General features: G+C 44.6%; 2 protein-coding genes across 2 annotated transcripts; one reads left to right on the top strand and one right to left on the bottom strand.

Moving 5' to 3' along the window:
• The first annotated feature begins 546 nt into the window (after positions 1-546).
• Positions 547-8,913, top strand: chpt1 (choline phosphotransferase 1). Its single transcript, XM_076721871.1, has 8 exons — positions 547-971; positions 2,907-3,054; positions 3,195-3,336; positions 3,426-3,510; positions 3,971-4,102; positions 4,184-4,342; positions 5,375-5,500; positions 7,310-8,913. The coding sequence occupies exons 1-8, from the start codon at positions 732-734 to the stop codon at positions 7,424-7,426; spliced, it is 1,149 nt and encodes a 382-aa protein (XP_076577986.1). The 5' UTR covers positions 547-731; the 3' UTR covers positions 7,427-8,913.
• Positions 8,914-9,360: 447 nt separating this feature from the next.
• Positions 9,361-26,545, bottom strand: gnptab (N-acetylglucosamine-1-phosphate transferase subunits alpha and beta). The gene is made up of 21 exons (XM_076721870.1): positions 26,277-26,545; positions 25,536-25,621; positions 25,006-25,125; positions 24,494-24,544; positions 23,547-23,749; positions 22,085-22,149; positions 21,785-21,919; positions 17,744-17,905; positions 17,481-17,660; positions 16,960-17,130; positions 16,725-16,848; positions 16,423-16,638; positions 15,111-16,159; positions 14,833-15,032; positions 14,538-14,757; positions 14,304-14,417; positions 14,097-14,182; positions 13,896-13,994; positions 13,640-13,807; positions 12,611-12,701; positions 9,361-11,189 (listed from the first exon to the last, which is right to left on the bottom strand). Exons 1-21 carry the CDS (start codon positions 26,436-26,438, stop codon positions 11,118-11,120), a joined length of 3,774 nt encoding a protein of 1,257 aa, XP_076577985.1. The 5' UTR covers positions 26,439-26,545; the 3' UTR covers positions 9,361-11,117.
• Between the last annotated feature and the right edge of the window lie 856 nt (positions 26,546-27,401).

Raw genomic sequence — 27,401 nt, 5'->3', positions numbered from 1 at the left:
AAAAATATCTTTAATTAATTAATAGAAATATATTCCCATCAATGTCGACATCCTTGGTATTTCTTCTGGGAATTCGTGGGAGTTTACATTATACACTTAAATACTTGTACATGCAGTATATGCAGTAATGCAGTATAAACTGCATGTTTCATTGGCTTTTTTCAGAGTAGGCTCTATTTAGACTTAGTTTTGACTCATTTTAGGCTAATAAATAAATTAAGGATTCCGTATTTCTTTTAATGAAAAATAAAATTACAAAATTAGAAACCTGACTTCTTGGGGGATAGAGACTCATGACCACAGCATTTCTGGCTATGGCCCTGAACACATCTTCACCCTTCATATAGCACTACGGATGTGATATCTTTCATTTAAATATAAATTTAGATATGAATTTAAATATATTGTTTAAAAGTGTGTATTGTGGTGTAAATAATCTCGTAATTTCCGTACATTTTAATTTACGTTTTTAAAATTCCCGGTAAACAGCCATATTATTCCCTTCCGGACTCTCGCTTCCTGCCGAAACGCATCTCGGGCAGAAACGTAGAGAGTATCGACATCTCATGGTTCCGCCGTGGAAATGGCCTCGTCCAGTCACTTAGCTATAAATGCCAAATGAGCTGCTCTTTTTTGGAGTCGGCCGAGAGAAGATAGCCCTATTTGAGCTACTACCAGGGACTATTTGGAAGTTTATTACCGTAATTTGAGGAGTGATTGGCAGAAAAACAATGCCACATTTCTTGTGGCCAGAGTCGCTGTCAGCCGCTCAACTCAAGCGGCTGGAGGAGCATAAATACAGCGCCTCTGGTCGATCCCTGTTTGAGCCACCGTGTCAAATCTACTGGAACTGGCTCATCCAGCAAACACCGACATGGATCGCACCAAACACTTTGACCATAGTTGGACTGCTGGTCAATATCATCTCCACGGTGGTGCTTGTGTATTATTGTCCCACGGCAACAGAGGAGGTGAGTAAAGCGACCTTGGCCAAAGTTTCTACACGGTGACTAGCCCCAATTACGTGCCCTTCTCTGGTATGGAAGGAACGCGGATCCTCCATTCAGAAAATGCATAAGTTAAAGTTAGCCAACTGTGCAAACGTCACACGTCTCAAAAGACATAATTTAAGATATTTCCCGAAACCGCAGAGACCACTGGTTAATTCGGCATACCTTTGAGCCTCACAGACATTCATGTTTTAATAACATTTCCATTTCAGTAACGGGGTCACGCTGTCCGCTAGCGCCAAGGTTTCGGGCTCTATCAAACGGATCACCTCGGGAAGTTGACGTTTTTTTGAAGTATTCCCTATTTCATGTCTGACAGTGTAAGCCGAATTGGAGACTGTCTCCTCGTGATTATGGAATGATCTTAAATCACAAGGTGTTATGTTTGAATGGCCTCATTTACGCAAGGGCGCTTTAAAATGCCAGATTTTGATGGGGTTATGTGTGACATCTCTCCGGCAGAGGAGCGACGACGCACAGTTCAGACGTGCTGTTGTCTGCCCGGACTCACGTTGCTGATGGTAAAACAGCAATCTGAACCAAAATGTTGCTCTTGTTTAGTTTACCATTAGAGAAGATGCAAATACTATGTAATTAATATAATTAGCATGGGTCTAACGTCAGTGCGTACACACTAGAAACAAAAATAACTGTCGAGGCTAACAAGTTAAAGTCAAATGGCTGTAGATCCAACTCTAATGTAGTCTCAGCTACATAATCCTAAAACCTTTACCACAAATACAATTACAGGCATTGCAACAAATAGCTGACCCCTGATCTACTTAACTTCTGTCACCAGGTTCACTGTGGTACTGTGACCCAAGCGGGAATTGCATAGGTGTGTGTGGTTGGTTATCAGATTTACACTGATAAACACACATTTTGTCCAATGCAACAAAGTCCACAGTCCATGCAGGATGTCGTTACTGTCAAATTCCATGAGTGCAAAGGCATTTCAGTTTACCCCATTCGCTATTCAGCGTTGTGGCAAAACCTGGCCTGTGTCCACTCTTCTCCGTGCACTGTAGAGGTATGAAAGTCCCATGCCAGTGCAAACAAACACATTAGAAGACTTCATATGAAGCAATGGACACAGTACAGAATTCTCCCCATAAATGACCTCTGTGATAACCCTAAACAAGTTGTCCCCGTCCCCACCAGTCCACAAGGCATTCAGGACCTGGACTTCGAAGAAAACAGCAGGGTCTCTGAATATTTAGGACAGCATGGGATTCTTGATCTCTCTGGAAACACAGACTATCTTTGTCTCCCCCCTCACACACTCACAAACATACACAAATGCTCTCTCTCTCTCTCTCTCTCTCTCACACACACACACACACACACACACACACACACACATACACACACATTGTAGTGGTAAACACACTGTGTTGGCTGGCTGTACTGTCCAGATGGTCTATAACCTCCAACCTAGTAAGAGGAAGTGAAACACTCCAGTCAGCAGGAATCCCTCCTTCTCCACACTGACAGGACACACAGATACATACGGTGACACACGAAAATATACTTCTCTAACACACAAATCTGCTATCTCAGTTTATTGATTACCTAAACAGATAGATTACTACTCAAACACTGTTGGTTTACTGGAAGTAATGAAGTGCTGAGTTGATTTCTGTGCGAGTTGGGCCTGTGGAGTGCAGCCCCGTAACATTTTTAATCTGAAAAATTACTCAAATGATGGGTCAGTCCTTGGCTGCAACTAACGATTATTTTCATTGTTTTTTTTTTGATTAGTTGTTTGATGTCCTCAAATGTCTTGCTTTGTCCACAACCCAAAAAACTCAGTTTACTGTCATAGAGGAATAAAGTACAAGTCTGTGCTCCTTCTTGTAAGCAGAGATCTCTAAATAAAGTCTCCACCACCCCCAGGCTCCATCATGGGCCTTCATCATGAGCGCCCTGGGCCTGTTCATCTACCAGTCTCTGGATGCCATTGATGGGAAGCAGGCCAGGAGGACAAACAGCAGCTCAGCTCTGGGGGAGCTCTTCGACCACGGCTGCGACGCTGTCTCCACAGGTGCTTCACAGCTGGACCCAGACTGTTGTTCTCTGCTGGGTTTTATTATATTTGCAGTCGATTGAAAATAAGTGCATTTGTGGATCAGCGAGATGTTCTGTCGTTTCATTTTGTTTGTCCTGTCTTCTTCCGTCCTTCAGTCTTTGTCGCTGTGGGGACGTGCATTTCATGTGGAATAGGAAGATACCCAAACTGGATGTTCTTCTGTGGGTTCATCGGGATGTTCATGTTCTTCTGCGCCCACTGGCAGACCTACGTGTCCGGGACCCTCCGCTTTGGCCTGTAAGTCACACCTTCATCAGCGTTTTACAGATGCTGTTTATATCACCACTAAACTTAAGGCTAATCTCTCTCCTCCCTCATCTTCGTAGGATTGACGTGACGGAGGTGCAGGTCGCCATCATCATCATGTATTTCATGTCGGCTTTCGGAGGCGTGAGCCTTTGGCAAACCACGGTAACAGAGCGATATATTTCGTACAGATGCAGTACTGTACACACACGGAAACACTTTCATTTCACATTGAGTGTACAGTCGACTCGTTTTCACACTAAACTTATGATCAGTTTCTAGATTGTAGTCGTCCTTCTAGTCTTTAAATAGCGTTTGTGTTTTACTTTTACTCCGTGCTGCCTTTGGAGGCTTGACTTAACATCACATGAGAGAAGTGAGAAGGTAAATATGGGTAGCTAACGCCATGGCAACAGGTCATCTATTGGACATGATCTGGCTCAAAAAGCTGATGATGTCACCCGCATTGTATTTTGTTTTGTTTAGTTTTTTTTGTTCATTTTTTTTGCTTTGCCCTCCCATCACGCTCGGCATGCCTGCAGCTTTCATATTAGCACCTTTCTTCTTGCTATAAGGAGAACGCTTTGTGCCCTCACACTAATTTGATCTTCACGTGTTTCCGTAGTTGCCCCTCCTCGGACTGCAGCTGTATGCCTTCCCCATCATGGGCATCATCGGTGGAGCCCTCTACTCCTGCTACAACTACTTCCACGTCATTCTGAATGGAGGTGTCGGCAAAAACGGCTCCACTGTCGCTGTAAGTGAACGCACATCTGCCTGAACTCATAGAACAGATAATGTATTGTGATTCAAGCTCAGTGACCTTCCCTCTGTGCAGGACACCAGTGTGCTGAGTCCTGGTTTGCACGTCGGACTCGTCCTCACTCTGGCCTTCATCATTTTCAAGAAGTCATCCAGCCACTTGTTTGAGCACCACCCCTGTTTGTACCTGCTCACCTTCGGCATGGTCATGTCCAAGATCTCCAACAAGCTGGTGGTACGTTCATCTGGTCCTTGTCTAGCAACACCTGGTGTCACTGTGATAACAGCAAGGGAGGTTTAATACTGCAGCTACTTCGTGGTGTAACTGTTTACATTGCAGCCAGACAAACCCATGTTGCTTTAAGGGTGCAATGTGTAATATGTACGTAAGAACTTAAAACTTAAAAGAGCTTAAAACATTCAAAAATTGACTAAAATTATTAACAGAATGAGAAGAAATAATAGACAACATGAAGCCGCAGCAGTAGGAAATTAGCAGTATCTTAATGTAGCTCTGGTACGGCTGTAGGACAGCGAACAGTCAGTCTGAGTGAGGCAAAATTAAAAATAATGCTGGAGTATACGCTGCACTGTTTCCAGTGAATCGCTCCTGCGTGCGAAGGCATTTTAAATCTAGCATGAGAATGACGGACTCCACCACTAGCAGTGAATATATACAGAGCTAATTACAGAATGTAAATACACTCATGAAAATGTTGCTTAGCTTTAGCTTTAAAGGGTAGAATATTTAAAATTTCCACATTAAAATGTCCAAAAACATCTAGATCTTTGCTGTAAATTTGTTCGGCTGTGAAATTACATTTTCCCAAATGTTTTCAACAATGTTTAAATCCAGAGAAATCCGTGATTTAATTCTTTAATCTGGCGCTATAATTAATTAAAAAACACAGGAAACACCAGATGATGTGCCAGAGAGCGAGGAAGGAAGTCAGTGAACGCAACTAAACATTAAATGAATTGAACTTTAAAACACGACCTCGTCTGTGAACATTTCTGCCTGAGTCACATCAGACAGGTTTTCATCCACAAAGGTGGTCGTTTAGGAAAGAGGAAACAACTCCCACGATCCGTCCACATCATCACATTGTTTTTTATTTTCATCGTTTTGACTGAGACAGACTCCGACTCTAAAGTGCTTTTATATTTACCATTATAATCATTACACTTCCTGTTTGTCTTTAACCAGCTTATTCATTGCAGACTCTGTTTAATCAGTGTTTTTTTCCCCCCATGTGAATCTCTGTAGATCGCACACATGACCAAGAGTGAGTTACACCTCGCGGACTCAGCCTTCATAGGTCCCGGCCTCCTCTTCCTCAACCAGTACTTCAACAGCTTCATTGATGAGCACATAGTCCTCTGGATCGCCATGGTAAGTGACTGAAACACCACCTAAATGAGCCTCTGCTGGGTTTAGGAAGAATGTCCTGCTCAGTTCAGCTTCAAATTGACGAAAACCTGCACATCTGCATCCATATTTGTTCATCATGACAGCTTTGATCCTACATGTAAACTTGACACTGATGCTTCACGAGGCTGCACCCGTGACTCACCCAACAAACAAACAAACGTATCTTTAAGGCTGCTGAAAAATGTGGCAACTGTTGCCCAGAAAAGAACCAGAAAAACCGACCAAACGATTTCATTGTTAATGCCATCTTTTCATGGCGCGCCCCACCCTTTCCCTTTCCATGACAGCTTAATAGAAGCAGGTGTGGAGGCGTGCGGCAGGAACTTGCAGGGCAGGTGAGCCTTGATGACTAACGAGCAAAGCACAGTTAAGACCGTGGACACGCCGGCGTGGCGGCTTTCAGTCCTGTCTGTGGGACTCTGAGCTCTGCTGGTTTCCTCTTCATCATTGAAAAGCTCAAGCTTCACCTCACATGTCCTTTCCTTTCTGAGATGACATCTGTGACACGTGTTATCTTTGCTTCTAACCAGTTTAATACTGATCAGCTTTGATATGAAAGTGGCTGCTGCTGCAAAATCCTTCTTTTGTTAGAGCCATCTTAAAGTCAGTGATCACACATTTAGAACAGAGAATCTGTTGCATTAAATTTTCATAAGACAACCGAGTAACAAACTTTGATGTTATGTGCTTCATCTACAAGCTTTAAACAGATTCATATGTCTGGTATAATATTAGAAGACATCCAGGTATTTTCTGACCAACAGTCTGAAGTGGTTTTATTTATTTTTTTGACTAAGAAAAGTAGAATAAGTAGCAGCTCTGAACGGCTCTTTGCAGCCACACAGATGTTTTCAGTTATCCTGGCTGATTAGATGTCTGCTCAGGTTCAAGTTGGGTGGAGATATGCTGGGTATTCAGTGAGGCCACCAGACTCAGGGTATAAATAGGCCTTTTGTCACAGCAGCGGACATTTTGACTCCTCATAGCAGGAAAGGTACACCTAAGTATACGCATGCTGGCTCACTCGCTTCGCTTACTGTGACACTTAAATGGAACAGAGCCAACAGTCATGTTATTGGCTCCACCTGTGCTTTTCTTACCATGACAAGCCAAAATGTCTGTCGAATTAAAGCTGTATAAGAGTGATAAAGGTTAACTGTAATTTGAGGGAGCTGCTGATTAAGTCCGGTCTGTGCACGCCCACACAGTCCAGAGGAATCAGGTCTGATCAGGGAGAAAAAGACGCATAAAACTTAGCCTGATCCAGCAGATCAGTTCACTCCAAACAGCAGAAAGCAGCATGGAGGTGTCGTGGCACTGCGCAGGAACAGGGGCGAAAACCAGCGTGCCCACCCAGGTGTCATGTTTCCATCAGTGCTGATCAGAGCTGGAGCCTGTGACGACTGCAGAGAGTCACATGGTGCAGGAATGAATGCCGATTGTGCCCTTTCCCACTGAGGACAAAAGCCAGATGTCAGAGGGTGTTGGTGGGTTTCTTGTCCAGGGTGAAAGAGTCTTTATGGAGTGACAAATGTCTATTGTAAGTTGAGGGAGCTGTCAGTCAAGTCTGGTCTGTCACACCCACGCAGGCCTGAGGAAGCAGGTCTAATCAGGGGGAATAAGTGAAAACACCTACGTGGGTGGACCATGGACTAGACATGCAGCTACAATATGACATGAAATTACTGCTCCTGGTTTTTCCCACTCATGAAAGCGATGATGATTATTTCATCCGGCCTTTAATGTTCGATCCCCTCCGTCTCTCTTCAGGTTTTCTCTTTACTGGATCTAACGCGCTACTGTACGAGCGTGTGCCTCCAGATCGCCTCCCACCTGCGCATCCGAGTCTTCAGCATCACGCCGCCGAGCAACGCCCACCGCGACTGACGGCTTGCCCGGCGGGAGGAGGCGGGGGGAGACGCGGACCTCTCCCCGCTCCTGAAAGCAGATGACGCCGAGGAGGCGCCCACGAGCCACTGCAGCCTTGACAAAGTGACCACTTCTGATTAAAACTGCCTCTCACAGCAGATGGAAAAATAAAACCGACTTGACACTATAAACCAAAAAAAAAAAAAAAGAGGGAAAAAAGGTTTTGAAAAGCATGGATCGATCAAATGTTTGCCGACGAGTTTTAATTCAAACATCAGTGCATGTTATCGGAAAATTTAGACTCTCACGTCAGAAGTGCACTCTTTACACTTTCTGCTTATTCAACTCAAACACCAAAATGTTTTCTTTCGCAGGTATTTTACAGCTTGGGCAAATATCAAAGCATTTTCATCTGCTTAAAATCTGTCATGTATTTACGAGGCGTAAATATACTCAAAAGAACATCGATGGAAACAGCTCGGCGAGGTAAATCTCTGATATCTGCCCAAAGCAAATGAAATCCCTGCTGAAGGTTTTCTTAATCACTTGTTTTTATCGATGAAATGAACTCAATCTGACATGAATCAGGGCTTGAAAATACGGCTTAAATTTTTAAAAATGACCTTTAAAACCTCATAATTTCCAATGAAGTTTGCAATGTGGACTGGCAGGTTGTCAATGTGCTTCGTGGAGGGTTAGCGGTGTGTGTTAGTGCTGAACACGACGACGGGTCCTTCTATCAGGCTCCTCTTACAAACACCTTTCTGTGAATCTCCTGGTACTCATCTGATCCCACAGTCCTGAAAATAAAAAAACACCTCACCGCCGGCCTTTAGAGCGCCGTCGACTGATGAAGCATTAACACACGACTTCTTCTGCTTTCTCTTTTCTTCTCCCTAAAGGGCTAATAGTTAATTATTTGTGATTGTACAGAATTCAACTGAAGACGCCTTAAATATTTTTGTTGTAATTACTGTTTAACTTGTGAATATTTAAAACAGCGTTGTACGTTCTTTTCATACCAGATGCAACAATAGTAAGAATACAGTGCGACGGGAAGGTATTTTTTTTTTTTTTATCTGTTCACTCTTGAAGTTTCTTCACTTATACACATGTGTATTATGTACAGTATAGGTGAGTGATTTACTTGGTTGTTGAAGATTTGTTGAGTATCAGTAATTTTGTAATGTTTGATTATTACTGAATAGCTGTCATTGACTAACTCATTTTTCAGGTTCACTGGGATCAAAAGGGATGTTTCTGTCAGCAATTTAAGGGTAAAAAAAGCAATTTTGGAAAAATAAAACGATCTTCCTCTCAGATTCTGCTTCATAGAGGGTCCTAAAAACATGGTTTTGCATAATTTGCGATGGACTTTGGAGCTATGCATTGAAATGTACAACCTTGATTTCAACACCATGTTGCACTCTTCACTGATACAGTAAAACACCTTTCTACTAAGACATGAGTGGAAAAGATTGTAATAAAGAAAATATTTTTCATGCAGTTTCTTGTCGCTGTCAGTGGTGAAAGAAGCACTCAGATCCTGAAATCCCAACACAGTATATTTATAGTCCATTACAGGAGAAAATCATATGGCAGGAAGTACAGAAGTATCAGCAAAATGTGAAGTATCAGAAGTGAAAGTACTGTAAACATTAGACTGGTACATCCATGTGCACATAGTTTACTGTTGTAGCTGGTTGGGGTGGAGCTACTTTGAACTACTTTGGGCAGGACAGAAGAAGAAATGACTTGTCTGACTTCTTTAACTTTTGCTCTACTGCCACCATCAGGTCAAAATTTCAGTGTCCAGATACTTTGGTTTCGGACCAAACACGTACAAAGCAGGAACTGCTAAATGTGCCGTAGGACAGCAAGCGCAACAGTGACACGTAGTGAAACGTTCAGGCTACAGTCGTACATACACAAGACAAAAACGCTCACATGACTGGAACCAAATCACATTTTATTTGAGTCAGAGGAGCCACTGAACTGATGCAATCTGAAGAATCCCATTTCCAGATGCGTTACTCATCGTCTCGCCTGCCACGCTGCTGACATCACACTGTACACCACATGACTGGTATCCTATCGGCAAAATGCTGACAATATCTAGAAGTCGCTTCCACTTTCGTCGTTAGAATAAAGGACTTTGTAAAACTGACATTCGGAGGAAAAAGTTACCGAGCATTGTCTGAAGGTATGTTTACATTCTGCGGCGTTCCAATCAGATGCATCAGTCACTGGGCTCACCGTCACAATACAATCAAAATAAGTTACAGAACATGCTGACGGGGTCTGAATTTCAGACAGTAGCGAGCCTGCTGAGTCCCACAGGGACACACACACAGGTGGCGATGAAAGCTGTAGTATCACTTACATTTGTACCACATTAAGAATGATAACCATATTATCCTATATCCCATTCATCCTCAGAGGACATCACTAGATTAGGGTGTGATGTGGCTAACATTTATAAGAAGACATTTTAAAAAAAAAAAACCCAACAACAACAACAACAGGACATAAACAAAAATGTTCAAACAAGCAGGAATGAACAACGAAGGCACTTCAAGTTTTCATGTTTTTAAAGACAACAAGTAGAACAGCCAACACTTAAAGGTCCCATATTGTAGAAAGGGAGATTTCCTTATCGTTTTTCGTTATAAAGCAGGCCTAGGTGCCATATAAATACTGTGAAAGTATCAAAACACTAACTCCACTGAGAAAAGTTGCTGTGTCACAACTTTACAGTGACCGTCGGAGCTGACCAATCAGAGCAGACCGGGACTTTTTGGAACATTAAAGCATGTAAACACTTTGTTGCAGACACCCAAAATAAATGTATGAACCTGAAAATGAGCAAAATATAGGACCTTTAAATGAATCATTTTATCCTTCCTATATGTACTTCTTTCATTTCTTTAAAATGAAGCCAAAGCAGTAAAAGCCAAACACAAACATGGCCGCAAGTACCTTTTTTTTTTTTTCCACTTTGAAGCATTTTTTTTCAATTAATCAATTAATTCTTTTGTCTATAAAACTGTGAAAATGCCCATCACAATTTCCCAGCACCCAAGGTGACAGTCCCAAATCCAACAGATTTAAACGTATGAGGATATAAAACACAGAGAAGCAAAGAGCACAAATTTGTGGAATTTCCTTCAACTTCCTTGAAAAGTGACTGAAGTGATTAATCGATTATCAAAACAGATTGCTCTCTGTCAATCGGCTTCATTGATCCACCTGCCAATCGTTTGAGCTTTAAACGCAAAAGCTGCAGCACGCGCGCAAACAGAGGGAGTGTTGACCGGCTGCTATCAAATGTTTCACACTTTAACGGCACATCAATCAATGGCACGGCGAGGGCGGGAGGCGCAGTGTGGAGGGAGTGTTTGTTTGTGTATGCAAGGGTGTCGTACAAAAGCCTCAGATGCCCCCAACGGAGGAAAAGAGGATTTACAGGCCTCTTCATGCTGGCTGCCATTCCTTTCACCGGGCAGCCCCATCCATCATCTTCAGAAAAACCTTTCATCACCACCTCACATGAGTCTCTATCCTCGGTCCGGGCTGACGCAACACAAGCATCGCGGACTTCGGATTCCTGTTCCCACCCGGTCTCCCGCTCTGAATCCTCTCCACTGAGCAGGGGAGAAAGGGTGGAGGTTGAGGTGAAGGGAGGAGAGGAGAGGGAAGTCTTCCTCTGTCACACCCTCTCAGGGTTGCTGTCCCTGTTCGCTCTGCGCCTGGGGAACAGCTTTCGCTTCAGCAGAATCAGCTGCAGGGAGAGGGAAGACAGGAAGTGGCATAATTAGAAACTGCGAGCAGCGAAGGACAGACAAGAAACGCTTTGTGCGGTCTGACAGCACGAGGATGACTCTGCTGTCGAAGGGTGGGGGTGTTTACACCTCAGAATACACGCTTATTCACTTATTCAGCAGAAAGTCACCTAAAGAGATCAACGCCTCTGTCCATGTAGTAACCATAGAGTATTTGGAGCAGAACCTTATAAATAATTCAGTGAAGTACCTGATTATTTCTTGCCTGTGACCAGTAACGTAACTTCCTTGTTGCACCACACAATTGTTTTACAGTCTGGTTTTTGCACAAACAGGACATTAAGTGTTAATTACTGACAGTTAGAGGTGCTGGTGGGCGGATTTAGTTACCCTCAGGCTGAGCCAGGCAGGCCGGGCTTTATGCTAAGCTAACCGACTGCTGACTGCAGTTGCACATTTAGCTAATGGACAGATATGGTATTGATGTTCTCATCTATATTAAATCTGCACCAGAAAGCACATAAGCATATTTCCCAAAATGGTGACCTGTAATTAAGACTGTGTAACTCAAAAGGACTTTGACACCAATTCCCTTCAGGCCTTTGATGACCCCAGCAAAGATAATCTTAGAAGTCGGCCAGCAGAGTAAAATCACCTCCCTGTGAACGCGTTTAATCTCTCTTATCTAAACTGAACTAAGGTGACTCAAACTATCTCTACCTTAATCATCAGCAGGACAGCCAGACTCTTCGTGTGCCAGAGAGACATCAGGTATGTTTGTGTGTGATGGCAGAGACTCCAGACAAGTCTGACACATTCTCAACAGGGAACGCTGGTCCCACGAGTCGCTGTGGGGGAAATTCTCCTAAGGTCACTGCAACTATTAACCTTTCTTTAGGTTCACTGAGGAGAAACAGGAAACCTATGGATTTAGGGAAGTGCCTAATAACAGAGTCAGACAGTATCTGTTAAACAATTCCTGGCGTTATTTTTCCTCTCTGCCCAGGACCAAGTTGGAAGCATTTCACAGGAAAGCGGTCCAAGAACACGATCCTGTTTTAAAAATCCTCAGCTACAGTGTTCTTTGGACGTTCTTCCGGCCAGAAATCCCACCTATCTGGCAGCAAAGAACGTTAAAGTAAATACAAGCTCTGCATGATGAACGCCAACAAAGACAGACAACTCGTGTTTCATGGAGGACTGCCGGGCGTCTTTCATTTCTGAAAAGTCAGGTCCTGGCCGGTCATACGAGCGCGACACACGAGACGGACGCGCCTCCGAGTGGAATTTCGGAAGCCAAGGTCTGAATCATAGCTCGAGTGTGAATCATGGAAACAGAGAGGTGTGCGGGCAAGCGTCCTGTGTGTCTTCATCTGAATGTGTAAACAAACCGTGTGCGGTCCGAGATGGACACACTGACCTGTTCGGCGAAGAAGGACATGATGGTGAAGACGACGAGCGTCACGAGGACACAGTGCGTCCAGAACTTCAGCTTGTCCCGATACACTCGCCTGAGATTAAAGAAAAAAAAATAATAATTTAGTTTGAAATAAAGATCTTTTTTAGTCCCATCCTGCACCAGCAGGCACAGGTGAAATAAAACGTGTGTTTCCTGATTGGGTGACAGAAATATCGGCGGTGGCACGTCTCGCTGGAGGCTCGTCCTGCTCTGATGTAACGAGGAGGAAACATGCAGCATGCAGAGGGCAGCGGGGCAACAGGGTGACGAGGTGACATCACCCAACACCATCTGTCTCTTACTTACTACTCAGACACAGTAGAGGTGGAGAGGGAGGGGAGGAGGCGGGAGGCTCAGCGGTGTGATGATCTTACAAGTATCTTGCAGCTAGCGACTGATCTGAAGCGGCTTGGTCTAATTTTAAAGGCTCACATTCTCCAGCTGAAGCCCCCAGAATAAAGGAGCAGGATCCCTGACAAAAACCCTCTGAAGCCCCAGAGGGATTCCCACTGCTCCGGCCTGGCAGCGCTCAGTCCCATGTGGTGACAGCCACAGATTCTTAACTCACATGAAGGCCGCTTGGGGGAAAAAGTGTCGGGGCTGGTATGTGTGCTTCAACCATTAATAACCGCACTGTCAACTTAATCTATCTGGAGAAAATTAATGGTCTGCCATTTTGATTATCTACAGTTTGTCACTTGTTATGATGTCAAACGTGTGCTTGTTCCGCTGTCTCAAATGTCAGGATTTCAGCTAATCTCTGTTTTATATCAGTGTAGACTGCTTCTCTTTGGCTTTTGGACGGTTGGTGGGACAAAATAAGCATGTCGGGACACTTTTTTACCATTAATTGATTCATCAAAAAATAGCCTCCAGATAGCAAAAGTCACAGTCATGCTAGCAGCCGTGTGAGGATGACTCAGGCACAGCAGTGCTACGAGCTACGAGTACAACTGTCCAACATATACTGATCTAAACGTCATGTCCTACCACTCCTGCAGCTCTTCCATGTGCAGGAACCTGTTGCGATACTCTCTGGGCAGCTCAAACTGGGACGGCAGCGGGAACATGGACTCATAGAAGTCTCTCAGCACAGCTTTCACGGTGGCAGCGTCCTTGTGGCTGTGGTCGATGTTGTCATTCAGACAGATGAACTTCCTGTTGGGGATCAGTGAAAACTCAAACGTTAACAGACTGTAAACAGGTCAACTAAAATTAAAAAGGTGATCTTCTCCGTCAGTCCCACCTGGGATTCTTCCTGATGTCATCTAACTGGCCGACCACATGGGACACGTTTGTCCGCACCATCTTGAAAGCTATCTCCTCCTCCCCCATGATCTCAAACCTGTCCAACAGAGGACATGTGAGCGGCAGCAACAGCGAAGCAAAGCAGGATGAATATCTCAATTTGAACTGTCAGACGGAGTAACAGTAGTTAAGATCTCACTTGTACTTATTCTGGTCTCTGAAGGCTTTGTGGATACGCTCTGTGATGGGTTTGCAGTGAAGGATGAGGCCTTTTGTGACAGGAGGCTGTGGATTAAAAAAAAAGTACAGAATATTAGTCATTCAAGGATTCGAGGATTCAAGGTTTTTGACAGGAAATATCAACTTAAGCTCTTTTTCTGGCTCCTTTATTTCAAGCACGGCTCACCATGCTGGGGTCATAGTAGGCCTCCTGAGTTGGGTTCACCAGGTGGAGCTGGGTCAGGTTAGTTGGAAGAGTCTTAGAGCAGTTTATTAACATCTGTTCCAACCCTGTCAGGTCCTAGAACACAGCAACAGACAAGCAGGTACTTCAAAATTACAACTACTCTTGTAAACTACATTCTGACCGTTCTCAAAGCCTCATGTTCGGTAGAGAAGACGTATCAAAGCTAGGACCCACCTGGAGGCTAAGCGGCAGCTCGTGGATCCTAGTGGCCAGAGTTCGAATCTCCCGGTCGGACAGGATGCCCGAGTGGTCGGTGTCGATCTCGTCGAACACCTCAGACACATTGAGCTGCTGCTGAGCGCTCATCAGGAAGTAGAAGTAGGAAAAGGCGAACTGCATGTCCTCTGAGTGGCGAACACGGTGAGCTGACGTCTTAACAAACTCCTCCGGGAATCTGCGGGAAAGAGCGCAGAGCAGTTTAAGGTGCTGCCTCTTCAGGGATACCTAAAAACGGAAGCACCACACTCACGTGTCCTGCAGCTCCTGCATGATGAGACGGTCGACCATGTGAGGCATGTGTGCGGGGACTTTGCGGGACGTGAATCCAAACTGGCCGTTGAGCAGCTTGTTGACGTAGCGCAGCGAGTCGGCGAACGTGTCCTGCAGCCTTCGGCCGGTGGCGGCACCGTCAGTCTCGTACGACAGCTCTCTCTGCAGACGCTCCTCTTCCTGCAGTGTCAACGCAAAGAAATGAGTATTCAAAGAAATCAAAATGACTGGAAAGTGGAAGTTGTTGCCCCTACTTACCTCAAGCAGTTCCTGGAAGTACTTCCTCCTCTCCCACGGCAGGAAGCCTCTGTCTGAGGAGATGAAGTGTTGGAGTCTCCTCCCCACTGGAGCTCCTCCAGCGTCGGCTGGCTCTGCCTGACTCTCACCGCTCTTGGTTTTGGAAATGCTGCTTAGCAGTTTGGAAGTCATAGGCCTCTCGATCACAGCATTCAGATTATGATGTTTGGGAACAAAATCTTCCTTATGATTGTCATCGATATGGACTGGGATAAGAGGAGTGACATGTTTTTCCTGCACAGCCACTTTTTTCCTGGATATTTCCTGGATATTTCCAGCTTTCTCCTCCACAGGTGGGTTTCCCTCCAGGTGCTCTCCTTCCAAGTCTTTAAAGGGCTTTTTCTGGATCTTGGCTGCAGCCCCATTAACCGGATGTGAATCTGAGACCTGCTGCTTTTGAGCCAGTGTCTTGTAAGGTTTTAGAAGTTCCCCCTTTGTGAGGTTATAACCCTTCATAGTGATGTCACCAATCAGAAGCTTCTCCTCCAGCTTTTGCAGCTCAGTCTGCACATCAGCTGGCAGAAGAGACACATTCAGTGAAGGAACCTCTATGACAACCTCAAGTTCACCGGGCTGCTTCCTCTGGATCTTAGGACCCCGTTTGTCTTCAGGAATATCTGAGAACGGGAACGGTGGCTCTGGAGTCACGGTCGGCTTCGGCTCTTTGCCGGCGCCTTTGCTCGCCGTCTGGGACACGTTGGTTTCGGGTATTAAGCGGGTGTTGACAGCTACACTGAAGCTCATTGTGAACTCTGTGTTGTCTTCTCTCTGGAACGTGAGATTGTAGTGGATCTGGGTGGCGTTGTGGCCCGGATGGAGCAGCAGGTGAATGGTCTTCCACTTGTTGGCGACGGAGGTGTGGCGAACCACCACGTTGTCGCTGACGTGGGCCTCGGAGACTCTGCGAGCCACTCTATCGAAGGTGAAATATGGCCTGATTTCACCTCCTGGGAGGAAGTACAGGCTCTGATTCCTCACCAGGGTCACATGGTACAGCTGGCCAAAGTGCTCTACAACAGACACGAAAAGACGATAATGGATAAGGCTCGAGTTTTCTTAACAGTATCTTCATATATGTCATCCAATATGCAAAGTGCTTTGGGTAATTTATAATCATTCAATTCCCTGTCAGGCTGTATTACAATACTTAGAGGATGAATTAATGTTTGGTTTTGGTCTTTTCATGGGATTTGGTGACAATAAGAAAAATGCAAAACCCGACCAATCTGCAGCATCAACACATCAACATTAGCATCGGTTTTATTTCACTCACCTTGTCCACAGTCTCCCACATCAAAACCACAGGAGAGCACATTGCAGGCTTGGTCACAGAACTTGTCTGCCAACCAGGAGTTGGCACAGCCTTGATTACAGTAGGACGTCCCCCCAAGGCCTCCAAGACCACCTGCAAACTGCCACACCTGTGCACCAGCTCCGCCGGGTCCACCGCCGCCGACCCCCGCCGCGAACCGACTGTTCCCCGCGGGACCTGTCAGAAGAAAAGCAACAACATGTCAGATGTGACTGAAACAAATGAGCTTATCGATACAGGAGAGACGATGCGGATCTCTTTACCGAGGCAGTCTCCTCCATCCCAGTCACAGGCTGAGTTGTTGCAGGCTTTGTCACAGTAACCATCTTTGATCCAAGATCCTGGGCAGCCCTCAGCACAGTTGGGGACAGGCCAGGTGAGATACACCTAAAGGGACAAGAAGAAAGGCCAGTCTTAGCATATACATTGTACTAAACCAGTAAACTGCAGCGCTCATTTTAAAATGAAAGCCGAGCGCTCTGGATGTTGCATTCACACCTTCTGTCCTTTCGAGTGGCTGTAGAAGTCGTCCGGCCAGACGTCTTTGCCAAACATCACATCATCGTTGAGGTAGATGAACTTCTGGGAGAGCCCTGGGATGCGGTGGATGTGGGCCTCAATGGCCGGGGAGCTGAACGTGGGAAGGTGGCTGTGGTTCTGGAAGATATCCTGGAAAACACATAATGACAAGCTAAACATGTCGTTTCCAGCCGATACAAAGCAAAGCTTCTGTGACGAATGCATGTGCCCTGAAGAGAGACTTCACTGAGCCAGTCTGCAGATTTGGCTGTTTAAAGCTCTTTAATACAACCATAACGTGCAATTTAACCATATTTTTAGCAGAGGTGTTCAGATCAGCTTCGTTCCAGTGTGACAAAAATGTAAACATCAGGAACAGGTTGTGTCATTTGGTGCTTTTCTGTTTGGGTTTAAATGCTTTGCAAAGCAATAGGAGGCAGTAAAAACAGGCTAACCATCAGTCCCCGTTAAAGAGTGCAGTGCAGAGGCTTAAATTTTACCTGATGTGTGACAACTGTAACTCTGGGGTTATCCAGGTTGAGCCAGGAGGGAATCTGGCCGTTAGTGACGATGAAGACGTGTCGCACCCAGGGGGCGTGTCTCTCCACGGAGCGCAGCGAATAGCGGAGCTCCTCGTTGTCCTCGAATCGGCTGGCTGACACGTCTTCATCCTGTTTGGACTGGAGAGAGGAGCGAACGCTAAACAGTGCTCGTAATGAACAGCTGAGAGGGTGTAAATATCATGACAAGGGGCCAGTCGTACCTGTGAGATGGCGGTCAGGTCCCAGAACAGGTAGCCGGGGCTGATGGTTAACTCTTTTCCATCCAGGGTCAGGTTCTTCTTAGCCTGCTGGGTCAGATCGGTGAAATCCTGCGGGGTTTTCAGGTGGAGCAGAGCGATGCTGGCCTCAGAGTACAACTCGAACTGAGGGACAAATAAACATATCAACAGGGAGGCGTTAATTGCTTGAAGCTGCCAGATGGAAAAATCAGCGGAGTGCCCCTTTAAATAAAAACAAACACAACGAGAACATCCTAAACAGCTGAAGTCACAAGTTTAGTGACATAATTTATCTGCAGCTCGTGACAGAGACATCGGTCGAGCATTAGGACAGACAGACGGACACATTTCTGAAAGACTGTGGATGAAAATCACAAGACGCCGGTGACCTCTGACCCCGCAGCTGCAGAGGTCAAATCAAAGCAGCGATGATGCCCGTGTGGAGGCATCTGCTGGCTGCCGCAGCCTCCAGTCACAACAGCAAGGGTGTGTGTGTGTGTGTGTGTGTGTGTGTGTGTGTGATTAAAGAGGTTCGGAAAATTCTGTGATGTCACCTCTTCTCCATGGCTCTCTGTCTGATCTCTGGAAAGCTATGTGAGGCATTGAGGGACTCTGTGCATGTGTGTGCGTGTGTGTGTGTGATTCCCCTGGCCTTGCCCATTTCTCATGTCTCATCTCTCAAACTCTAAGTTTCCCAGGAAAACGCTCAGCCCGTCTCCCTCCATCATCCCACACTGATCCCAAACGTCTCGCTTGAACTCGTGCTCTGCCTCGACTCGCTCCTCTTCCTCTGCTCCTGTTTTTAGGTGAGGAGGATTAGCTGTGTCTTGTAAACCCGGCGGGGAGCAGCCAGGAGACAGCAAGCCCCGGATCACATTGCCATCTTTATTATAGCTCTCCTCATAGTCCTGATAATGCTCTGACACACACACACACACAGTGAATACTTGAGTGTGGCGAGCTGATTCTTTTTGGTGGCTCATCAGCTGACTGTCATGTCCTCCAGGCAGCAGCTTAAGGTAATCGTCAGCACGGTATCAAAATGTCCCGTGTGAGTTTTATTCTCCTCGTATTATAAACTGTGGTCACCGTGTGTCACTGCAGCGGCAACAGAAAATGTAATTAGCCTGCAAAAACTGAGCTGACGCTCTGTGTAAACCAATTAACCCTGTGGTGAGTGATCTGTGTGAGCAGATGAGGAGTCGTGGTGGCGTGCGGCACCACAGACGGCAACATCTGAGCTGAAGCTGCCACATCGTGCGTCTCCTGCTGGGCCTGACAACCACATTTAAGGATGGTCTGAGTGTTGAAAGCAATCTAGTTCCTGCTGACAGACGAACTTGTGATTAGCATCGTGGCTATTTACTGACAAACTGTTACCAATGAACCTTTATCTTTGTCTTACTTTATTTACTTATTGCACACAGCCTCATGTGTACGGCACAGCACATACTGTATGAGGAATAAATCTTGGTTCATAGCGGAGATGAGACACCGTGTGGACGACCGCAGACTCTTCAAAACACGTGAAAATACACTCCGATGCGAACACATCAGCAGGCCTGTGCACACAGACAGAGGGGGCAGCACTGACGATCGGGGTTGTGGGGCAGCTTTCATCACTATAGTCCTCTCTAACACCAGCTATAAATACCGGCCGACTCTCACCGCTGAACCTCTCCCTCCACACTATGCACATCATCCCTCTTTCACAGAATCGGCCTGGCGACACCAGGAAGCACCTTGAAATCCAAACTGTGCATTGTGTGGCGGCCCGTGTACCAAGAAAATCCCTCCCCAACCTTAAACACCAAACACACGCGCGCACACTTTACACCCTCTTTCCTGGACTCGGAGTGACACCTCTTCCAGCTTGTCCCTCTCATAAAAGATGAAAACTGGACTCCAAGCAGGTAAAGGCAGGAATAAACAAACGTGGGTGAGACGACAGGGCGTGTCACAGAGGGAAGGTCATTCCGATCCTTGTGACCTTTCGGCGTGCTGGCTGGCGCCGCGCCACTCCAAACAGCTGTTCTGCAGTTAACCCCCGCACCGCCAGCTAAGGTTACAGCCCGAATGCCGCTGGTTATTATCACATGACCTGTCAGGCTACAACCTGGGCGACAATGCAGGGAATGATGGGACAGCAGGGTTTGATGATGATATGTAGGTTAACAGCGTTTAACCTACATGTCATCACATACAACGTTACAGTGACTCCCCCGAGGTTCACTGACGCTGCTCCTCCACCTGTTTGTGTGTCACTACCGTATACAGTAATACTATGTGTATAGTATTACTGTGTGTATGTGTACTGTAATACTTATTAGAATATCTGCAGGTTTCAGATTTGCCCAGTTTAGTTCTGTAGATTTTTAAAAAAGGAAACAAGCAGATTGTGTGACATCACGATCTTCATTCGTGTCCTGTGTAACAGTACACAGACTGGGTATGTTTCTGTGTATAACTTAAGGAATGAAGTAAAAAAAAGACAGTATAACTTTGTTTACTCTTTGCTAAAAATGTGTTCTGGGAAAGCATGCAGTAAGAGGCTCTCTGAGAAGTATTTAAAAGGGTTATCAAGCCTTGTTTCGATGGATAAATGTGCATCTGCAATCAAATGAACCCTCAGAAAACCTTAAAGAGATGTTCATCAATCATGAACTGACCCCAAACTTTACTGATCTGAAACACTGTGTAGTTCAATCTGTTCATACAAATGTGTAAAGAGCTGCAGTGCAGCTCCAATCAACACTACAAATGTTTTAAAGACAGCAGGGCTGCAACAAACAATTATTTTCATTATAAATTAATATGCTGATAATTTTCTCAAACAATCATTTGGTCGATAAAATGTCAGAAAGTAATGAAAATAGCTTTTTGTAACTTAAGCTGTAAGATGTTCAGTTTACTCTCCCAGAAGACCAAGAAAACCAGCAAATATTCACATTTGAGGAGCTGGAACAGGCATTTTTGAGAATTATTGCTTAAAAAAATGATCCACTAATCGATTAATTGACAAATTGCTTCTAAAACACAGTAATGAGGTGGGTTTTTTAAGGCTTTGAGCAAATCTTTTTCAGGCTTCTTAAGAGTCCGCTGATGCAGTCAAGCTGCTGCGTCACACCTCTGTTATGCATTTATCATAAAAGGTGGTTATAAAAGATGTTATTAAATCCGTCGCCCATTAATTCTAACCAGCCATGTGACTTTATTATCGGAAGACGGGACAACAGTTGACTCATGGCCGTCCTGCCGCCTGCAGGGTCACTCCGCTCCGGGCTGCGCTGTTATGTTTTCTTTGATTATTTCAGAGTAATCCACGCTCATTAGTGGCATTCCTCCCTCTCAAAATATAGAGCAGAGTTCTGATTAGAGAAAATTATTAGACACACAGACCGCAGAGCTGACAGAGGCCCTTTATCCACATCAGAACAGGTTTAAAATAGAAAAAGCCCATATTTAGCAGCACCTCCTCCCCCAGGGAAGATTCGGCATTTGTGTTTAGCGCTTTCTTGGATTACGATTGCTATCATGTATAAAAAGACCTTTAATTTGTGCACACACAAACATACAGTACATGTCTGTGGCGATGATGCAGCAGCAGCACTAAGACGCTGCAAGAGTGACATCTGGTGGCAAAGTCGGGTATGACAAAGTTGCTTTTTACATGATCACTGACAATACTTCCAGAATAACTCTGGAAAATAATCCAAAATCTCTGCAGCATACAATTAATATAAGAGAGATGAAAGTAAAGAGTGTCTTCTGGACATTTATCAGGTGTGAAACTCTGCCCCCTGCTGTTCTGAAACTGAAATTAAGGGAAAAATGCATTAAAAAGAGATCTTAAATCGATCATTTGTGGATCAGTAAGAAAAAGTAAAAACCTTACAGGAAATGAGGGACAGCACCAATGGCACCAGGGCCAAAAAAAAAAAAAAAGAAAGAAAAACTTTCTCTGTGACCCCGCTGGTAATAAACAATGATTTAGTAAGTTAAAGTAAAAAATGTCTGCTTTACCTGTTTGATCTTACTGGTTATGACAGAAGGCAGTTTGACTCTCAGCTGCTCCGTTTCCTTAAAGGATGCCGGAAAGCCGCTCAGATAGGCCAGAGACTGCATGCGGATCAGACCTGGAGCCTCTTTATCCGCCGTCTGCAAAACGCACAACAAAGAGGCAGATTTCAACGTTCAAGAAAAACAACTTGGGACGTTTAATGACCTCGATCTGTCAATGAGGGCTGTGTTATTTTCATAGGATAGGAACGGATGCAGATGTTACACAGGTCAGCGTGCATTTAACAGGTAATACAAACTCACCAGGTAACATCTGGACACAGAGAACTTCTGGTCTTCTCTGGACACGTCTGTATAGGCTTTATCAGCTGTAAAAAAAAAAAAAAAAAAAAGCAATGAGAAAACAGTGAGCAACAGTATGTGGAAATCGGGGGGGGGGGGGGCTGCTCAATCCACCCCCCACTTTTAGATTAGAGACATGTTTACTTTGTTAAAATTAGAAAATCATGTGCCAGCTTTAAGAAAACAAGGGACATTTTTATCACATGCTGATAAACTGACTTCTATTCATCTTTGTGAAGGAGTTCTTTTAGTGCTCTACAGTCCACCAGTAACAGGATACACATCATGTTTCAATACTAACAAGTTAATTGACATTTGTTAACCGTCATCTCTTTGGAAGTTCAATAAAAGAATCAACTAAGGCAGAAAAGCAGCATCAGATCAGTTCATTCACACTAAAGAGGTTATACAAACCATCATTTGAGCAAATTCAGCTGGTTTACGACGCCAACGACAATCAAACGAGCCAATGATGAGTTTGTCTTTATGATCAAAATGTTCCGATTAGTCAGCTCCTGGTGTGGGTGTCAGGTGTAGAAAAAAACTGCCATATAGCACTGAGTTATAAGCTCTTTAAAGTGAACATAAACCAGCGTGACACATCTCGAAAATCCACACTGCAAAGGTGTCGTCTGCTCAACGTCCTGTCAGCGACTGCAGCGACACACCGCTGGCTCCACGACAGCTAGCGATGGTGCACATACAGTCGTTTGAAAAGGTTAGCTATGTGTTTCTTATTGTGAGAAAATGTTATGTACATCTATGAGTGTAGGACAGTTTGACAGGGTTCAGTATGAAGCAGGAGATCAGGTGTTAAGATGCCCAAAAGGAAAAGACATCAAATATTTGCAGGTGTCAAAATTCTGCTCAAATTCAGAGACGTAGTTCTGTTGGATCTTAATGTTTGGGGGCCAAAATTTGAACAACCTTCAGATTTTCTTTTTAATATTATTTCATTTTCCTGCATGTTCAAAGTCTTTGCACGTTCAGGCAACGTGTTGCATTCAATCTGTCTTTTTGTTCTTATCTTCTCCCTTTTTTTGCATGCGGCTCTTAAATCCAGGAATCGAATAAAACCATCCGACCCGAGCTCGCACTTTCACTGCACGGTTCACTGATGCTGCATGCATGTTACTGGTAATACAGCCCCACTGCTGCAGCGTGCTCTGGTTCTGGTTACTCATTAATCTTCCTTCAAATAACATCTTCTGCGGTGTAAATAATATTTGTATCTCAGTGATAATGTCCTGCTGGGTTCAGTCATCACACTGCTCTGTGGTTTCACTGCTCTCCCTGGAGAATCGCTCGCACGCTGCTTGGAATCACTCAGGGAGCATCGTTTCCTGCCAAATTCTGCCCCCGTTTGTTACTAGAAACGGTCTGATCTCATTTTGTTTCTGGATTCTCTTGTGTGCGTGTTTACCGTCAGCCTGCGAATGGAAGACTACCACAGAGGCGGTGGTGGACGGGTGGAAGGGTTTGTTCATCAGCAGCAGCTCTTTGGCAGCAGAGAAGGAGGGAGAGAGCGTCGGCAGCTCTTTGAGTGTAATGTTGGCCGGCAGAGCGGGATCCAGGGCCAGCATGGGCGCTATGATGCAGTGGGACAGCAGGCATTCTGGCTTCACACTGAAAAAAAATATAGATTTGTACTTTAGTCAATGCATCCTGACCTTGTATTCTCACCCCACTTCCTTCTAACTTCAAGGTCTTGCATTTACAAATACTCCAACTCATGCATGACATTCGTGAATTTCACACATTCAGCAAACAGCTTCCTTTGTTGCATCGAGTCCCCCCTTTGAGGCTGCGGTTAAAACTCACAGATGGGTTTGTAATCTTGATAGAAAGGAGGAGGGGGGGGCTTTGGTGGTGAACACAGGAAAAACCTGCCCTGAAGTCCAATCTTCACTGCAGTTCAGCGTGTTGTTTGTCGACCATTTCAGTCAGTGCAAAATTTTTTAATTTCGATTTTTCTGTAGCTTCATATCCTGTTTTTAAGTCCTCTAACTATAAAACAATCAGTTATCAAAACAAAAACTTTGTCTCACCTCAAACCAAACTGCTTTTGTCTCCCTAACTGATATCAAACCAGTTTACACTTGAATGACATCTCTTTGTGGTTTAACGCACCTCGACTTCCTGTTTCAACACCACACTCAGCATTCTCACAATGCTGTTTCATGGTCACCTTAACAGTCACTTCCAGTGTTTTTAAAGGCCTGAGACGTTTGGAGGCTTTACTCAAGCACTAAGTTGGGCAACTGAACGTGACTGAATTACACTGAGGTGTTTCTTATGTGTTACAAACGTGTCAAAGCATGTAGTCTTAACTTTGGGACCTCCGAGGACCATCACAATCTCCAGACTCACCTGTCTTTTGGCACTTCAGTTGTCTCACTTGCATTTTTCCCCAGGCGTTCCCTGTGCAACAAAACAGCAAATTCCTCTTATTTTCATCATATAATCCCTAAAGTAAAAACACTTTACAGCATGGCATTGTTCACAGACCTCAGGAGAAGCCAGTCAACAGAGGAATTTGACTTTTGCTTTCATGCTAGCAGCTGAGAGGAGAAGAAAGGTCCAGAGACTATTGAAACGAGCTGCAGGAACTTATTCTAACCTTTGATCTAAGGTTCCCTCTGCCTCTGGGGCAATGTGTGCGCAGGTCAATCAGAGTGAAAGTGATAATGCTACAGCTCAAGCGCGTACGCCATTGCTGACTGTACTCAGCTGAAAAACTGAAGGCTTTTGAACATCAACACTTTCTGCAGAAAATTAAGGTTTGCATTGAACTGCGGCTGTGTGTTCAAGCCAACACTGATTCCGTCTCACAATCACGCTTCACTGCACCACATTCCCACAGACAGCAGAGCCACCGCTACCTCAGAGCTCTTTGTTCCTCCTCCATTTGCTCTTTGACCATCTTCAGTTCCTTCAGCAGAGCCACGTCTGTGCCGTTCACCCACGTGTACACCACATCAATGGGCATGGGCAGACAGAGCCTGCAAAAAGAAACACTCACTCACATCAAACTGTAAAGCCATAACCCTGCTTCCTTCCCCGGCGCACACTTTCTGGCACCGAGTCTGAATTATTTTTTATTCATGCATGGTTACACCTCGTCCGTTTCTCTCAAGGGAAGGGTACAAACAGTCCAAAGTGGCATGAAAGGTTTCTGCAGAAAGTGGGCTGAGGGTTTACACGTTCACATTTATGAATACAATAAGAGTTTTTACTTCTGAGCCCAACCCAAGAAAATTTTGCACCTGTAGCTGTAAGAGCAGAGACCAACTGAAAACAGCATCTACATATATCTACATAAATGAGACAATGGTGAAATTTGTGTATTTCTCTTGTTGTGATGGGTTCAAGGTACCCTTCTGTGGGAGCATTAATGTTGTCTTTTGCTCACCTGCTTTGGAATGACTTCCCACCCACATTGTCTCTGTAGGAGTCAAACAGCACATGATACTGGTCTCGACTCCACTCCACCACCACCTGTTTGGAGAGGACGGGACTTTAGATGACACAGCTCCCGAGGACAAGCAGTTCCATATGTTTCTACCTCTCAAGTTTCACACACAGCCAAGGCCGCACTAATCCACACTCAAAAACAGAGCTGTTTCCTTGTTCACGACCTACCTGCACAGGTAGATAAGCTGCACAATATAAGGGTTTCTTAACATTTTTAAGGATCCTTAGAAACAGCTCTTCGATATAATAAATACCCGAATACCACCATAAAAGCACAAGCTATAATAAAAAAATACACATTTACACACTCATAAATCCTCCTTAACAAAAATGGTTAACTTACAACGTGGAGGGCTGTCAGTTAGCAAGCCTCAGAGTCAATTCTTACAGAGATGTCAGTCTTTCCTTTGAAAATGTAAAGTTAAGTACTTCATTATTATGCCGAACTAGCATGAACATCGTAACTATTCATTAAATGTCCCAAAAAAGTATGTACAGATGCTTAAATTTGCTACAAAGCGAGATCGCTTTAAACACCAGAATTTTGAGTGGAGTCTGGTGAGACTGTGCCTCAATACAACAGAACGAAGACACAGCGGTCGAGCAACTGACGTAAGCTCATTCAACAATAACGGTCACCAGTAAGTGACTGGCGTTAATAGAAACAGAAATACCCCACCTCTCCAAACTGAAACGCGGAAACTATCATGAGGACGAGCCCCCCGAAGCAGAGGTAGAGTCCATATCGGTGTGACAGACAGGTGTACGTCTGCCTCTGCAACAGCTTGAGCACCGAGTTGACGACTACCATGGTTCTCCTTGGCGAAGCATAGCGCTGCATTCATTCAAAAAAGCACAGGTTAACACACTAAACAAAGAAAGTAAACATCACAAGCGACCCGGATCTGTCAGCTGACCAGCCAGACTGCGTGACACATGACAACTATACATTTCACGCTTCCTCGACGGCGATGACGCGGCTGCCGCCCTGCCGCGTCTTCACTTCGGGCTCGTTGTCGCCCTCTAGTGCACAGGAGTGGTGTCCGTGATGCATTCAGGGTCATTATGATTGCCCTAAACTAAAAACTACAACTTTTGATTAAATGAAATAAAAATAAAAACTGAACTTTAGAAAAAAGGAAAAACAATTCAAAAGATATTGTGTACTTACTACAACACTAACAACACCGCTTCACGTTTCACAAAGCCATTTAATCCATTTTCTATTTCTTTCCATTTCGATTATTTCTAATGGCGCAGCTTTGAGATTTATCACTGCAAAGTTAAAGGGCAAAAATTCCTTTTGAAAAACCAAAAAGATGACATAAACATTCACTTTGATGTTATCAGAAGAGTGAGTCCTTCATGACACACACAAAAAAAGTTTGTCCTCTCAGGTTGAAATCTAATCCACATCTCTCCCTAAATCCTGAAGTAACTACATAAACTACATTAAATACAAATCTCCAGCTATGAAAGGTATACCAAATATACAATGCAACAAAAGAACAGAAGAGGAAATACAGCTGATCAGAACTACTGATAAGACTGAAAAAAGAAAATAGAGAAAAAAGTAACTTCCTGTTTTGCCACCTATGTACAGGGTTCGGGTCACATGATAGCTGTATATGGCGGTTGAGGGATCATAGCTCCTGAACCTCCACTCTTAAATACTTGCATTAGAACCCTGAACAATGCAAAAAGGCTTAGATAAGATAAAGAAGAGCTTCATAAATAAGAATATGTCAGTTGTTAAGTCCACAGGTGGACAAGGCAGACCATCCAACCCAAGCATACAAACAGC

The sequence above is a fragment of the Chaetodon auriga genome, chromosome 22 (assembly GCF_051107435.1).
Source record: "Chaetodon auriga isolate fChaAug3 chromosome 22, fChaAug3.hap1, whole genome shotgun sequence".
Classification (NCBI taxonomy): Eukaryota; Metazoa; Chordata; class Actinopteri; order Chaetodontiformes; family Chaetodontidae; genus Chaetodon; species Chaetodon auriga.
The sequence above is the reverse complement of the archived record's forward strand: the minus strand, read 5'-3'. Positions and strand labels throughout refer to the sequence as shown.

Bases quoted from the DNA above. Each gene is read 5' to 3' on its own strand.
- chpt1 (XM_076721871.1), top strand. From the start codon at position 732: ATGCCACATTTCTTGTGGCCAGAGTCGCTGTCAGCCGCTCAACTCAAG. The intron at 4,343-5,374 runs GTACGTTCATCT...GAATCTCTGTAG, and splicing joins AGATCTCCAACAAGCTGGTG to ATCGCACACATGACCAAGAG. The intron at 5,501-7,309 runs GTAAGTGACTGA...GTCTCTCTTCAG, and splicing joins TAGTCCTCTGGATCGCCATG to GTTTTCTCTTTACTGGATCT.
- gnptab (XM_076721870.1), bottom strand. From the start codon at position 26,438: ATGCAGCGCTATGCTTCGCCAAGGAGAACCATGGTAGTCGTCAACTCG. The intron at 25,622-26,276 runs GTGGGGTATTTC...CTCTCCAAACAG, and splicing joins CCGCGTTTCAGTTTGGAGAG to GTGGTGGTGGAGTGGAGTCG. The intron at 14,183-14,303 runs GTGAGCCGTGCT...TTTAATCCACAG, and splicing joins CCTACTATGACCCCAGCATG to CCTCCTGTCACAAAAGGCCT.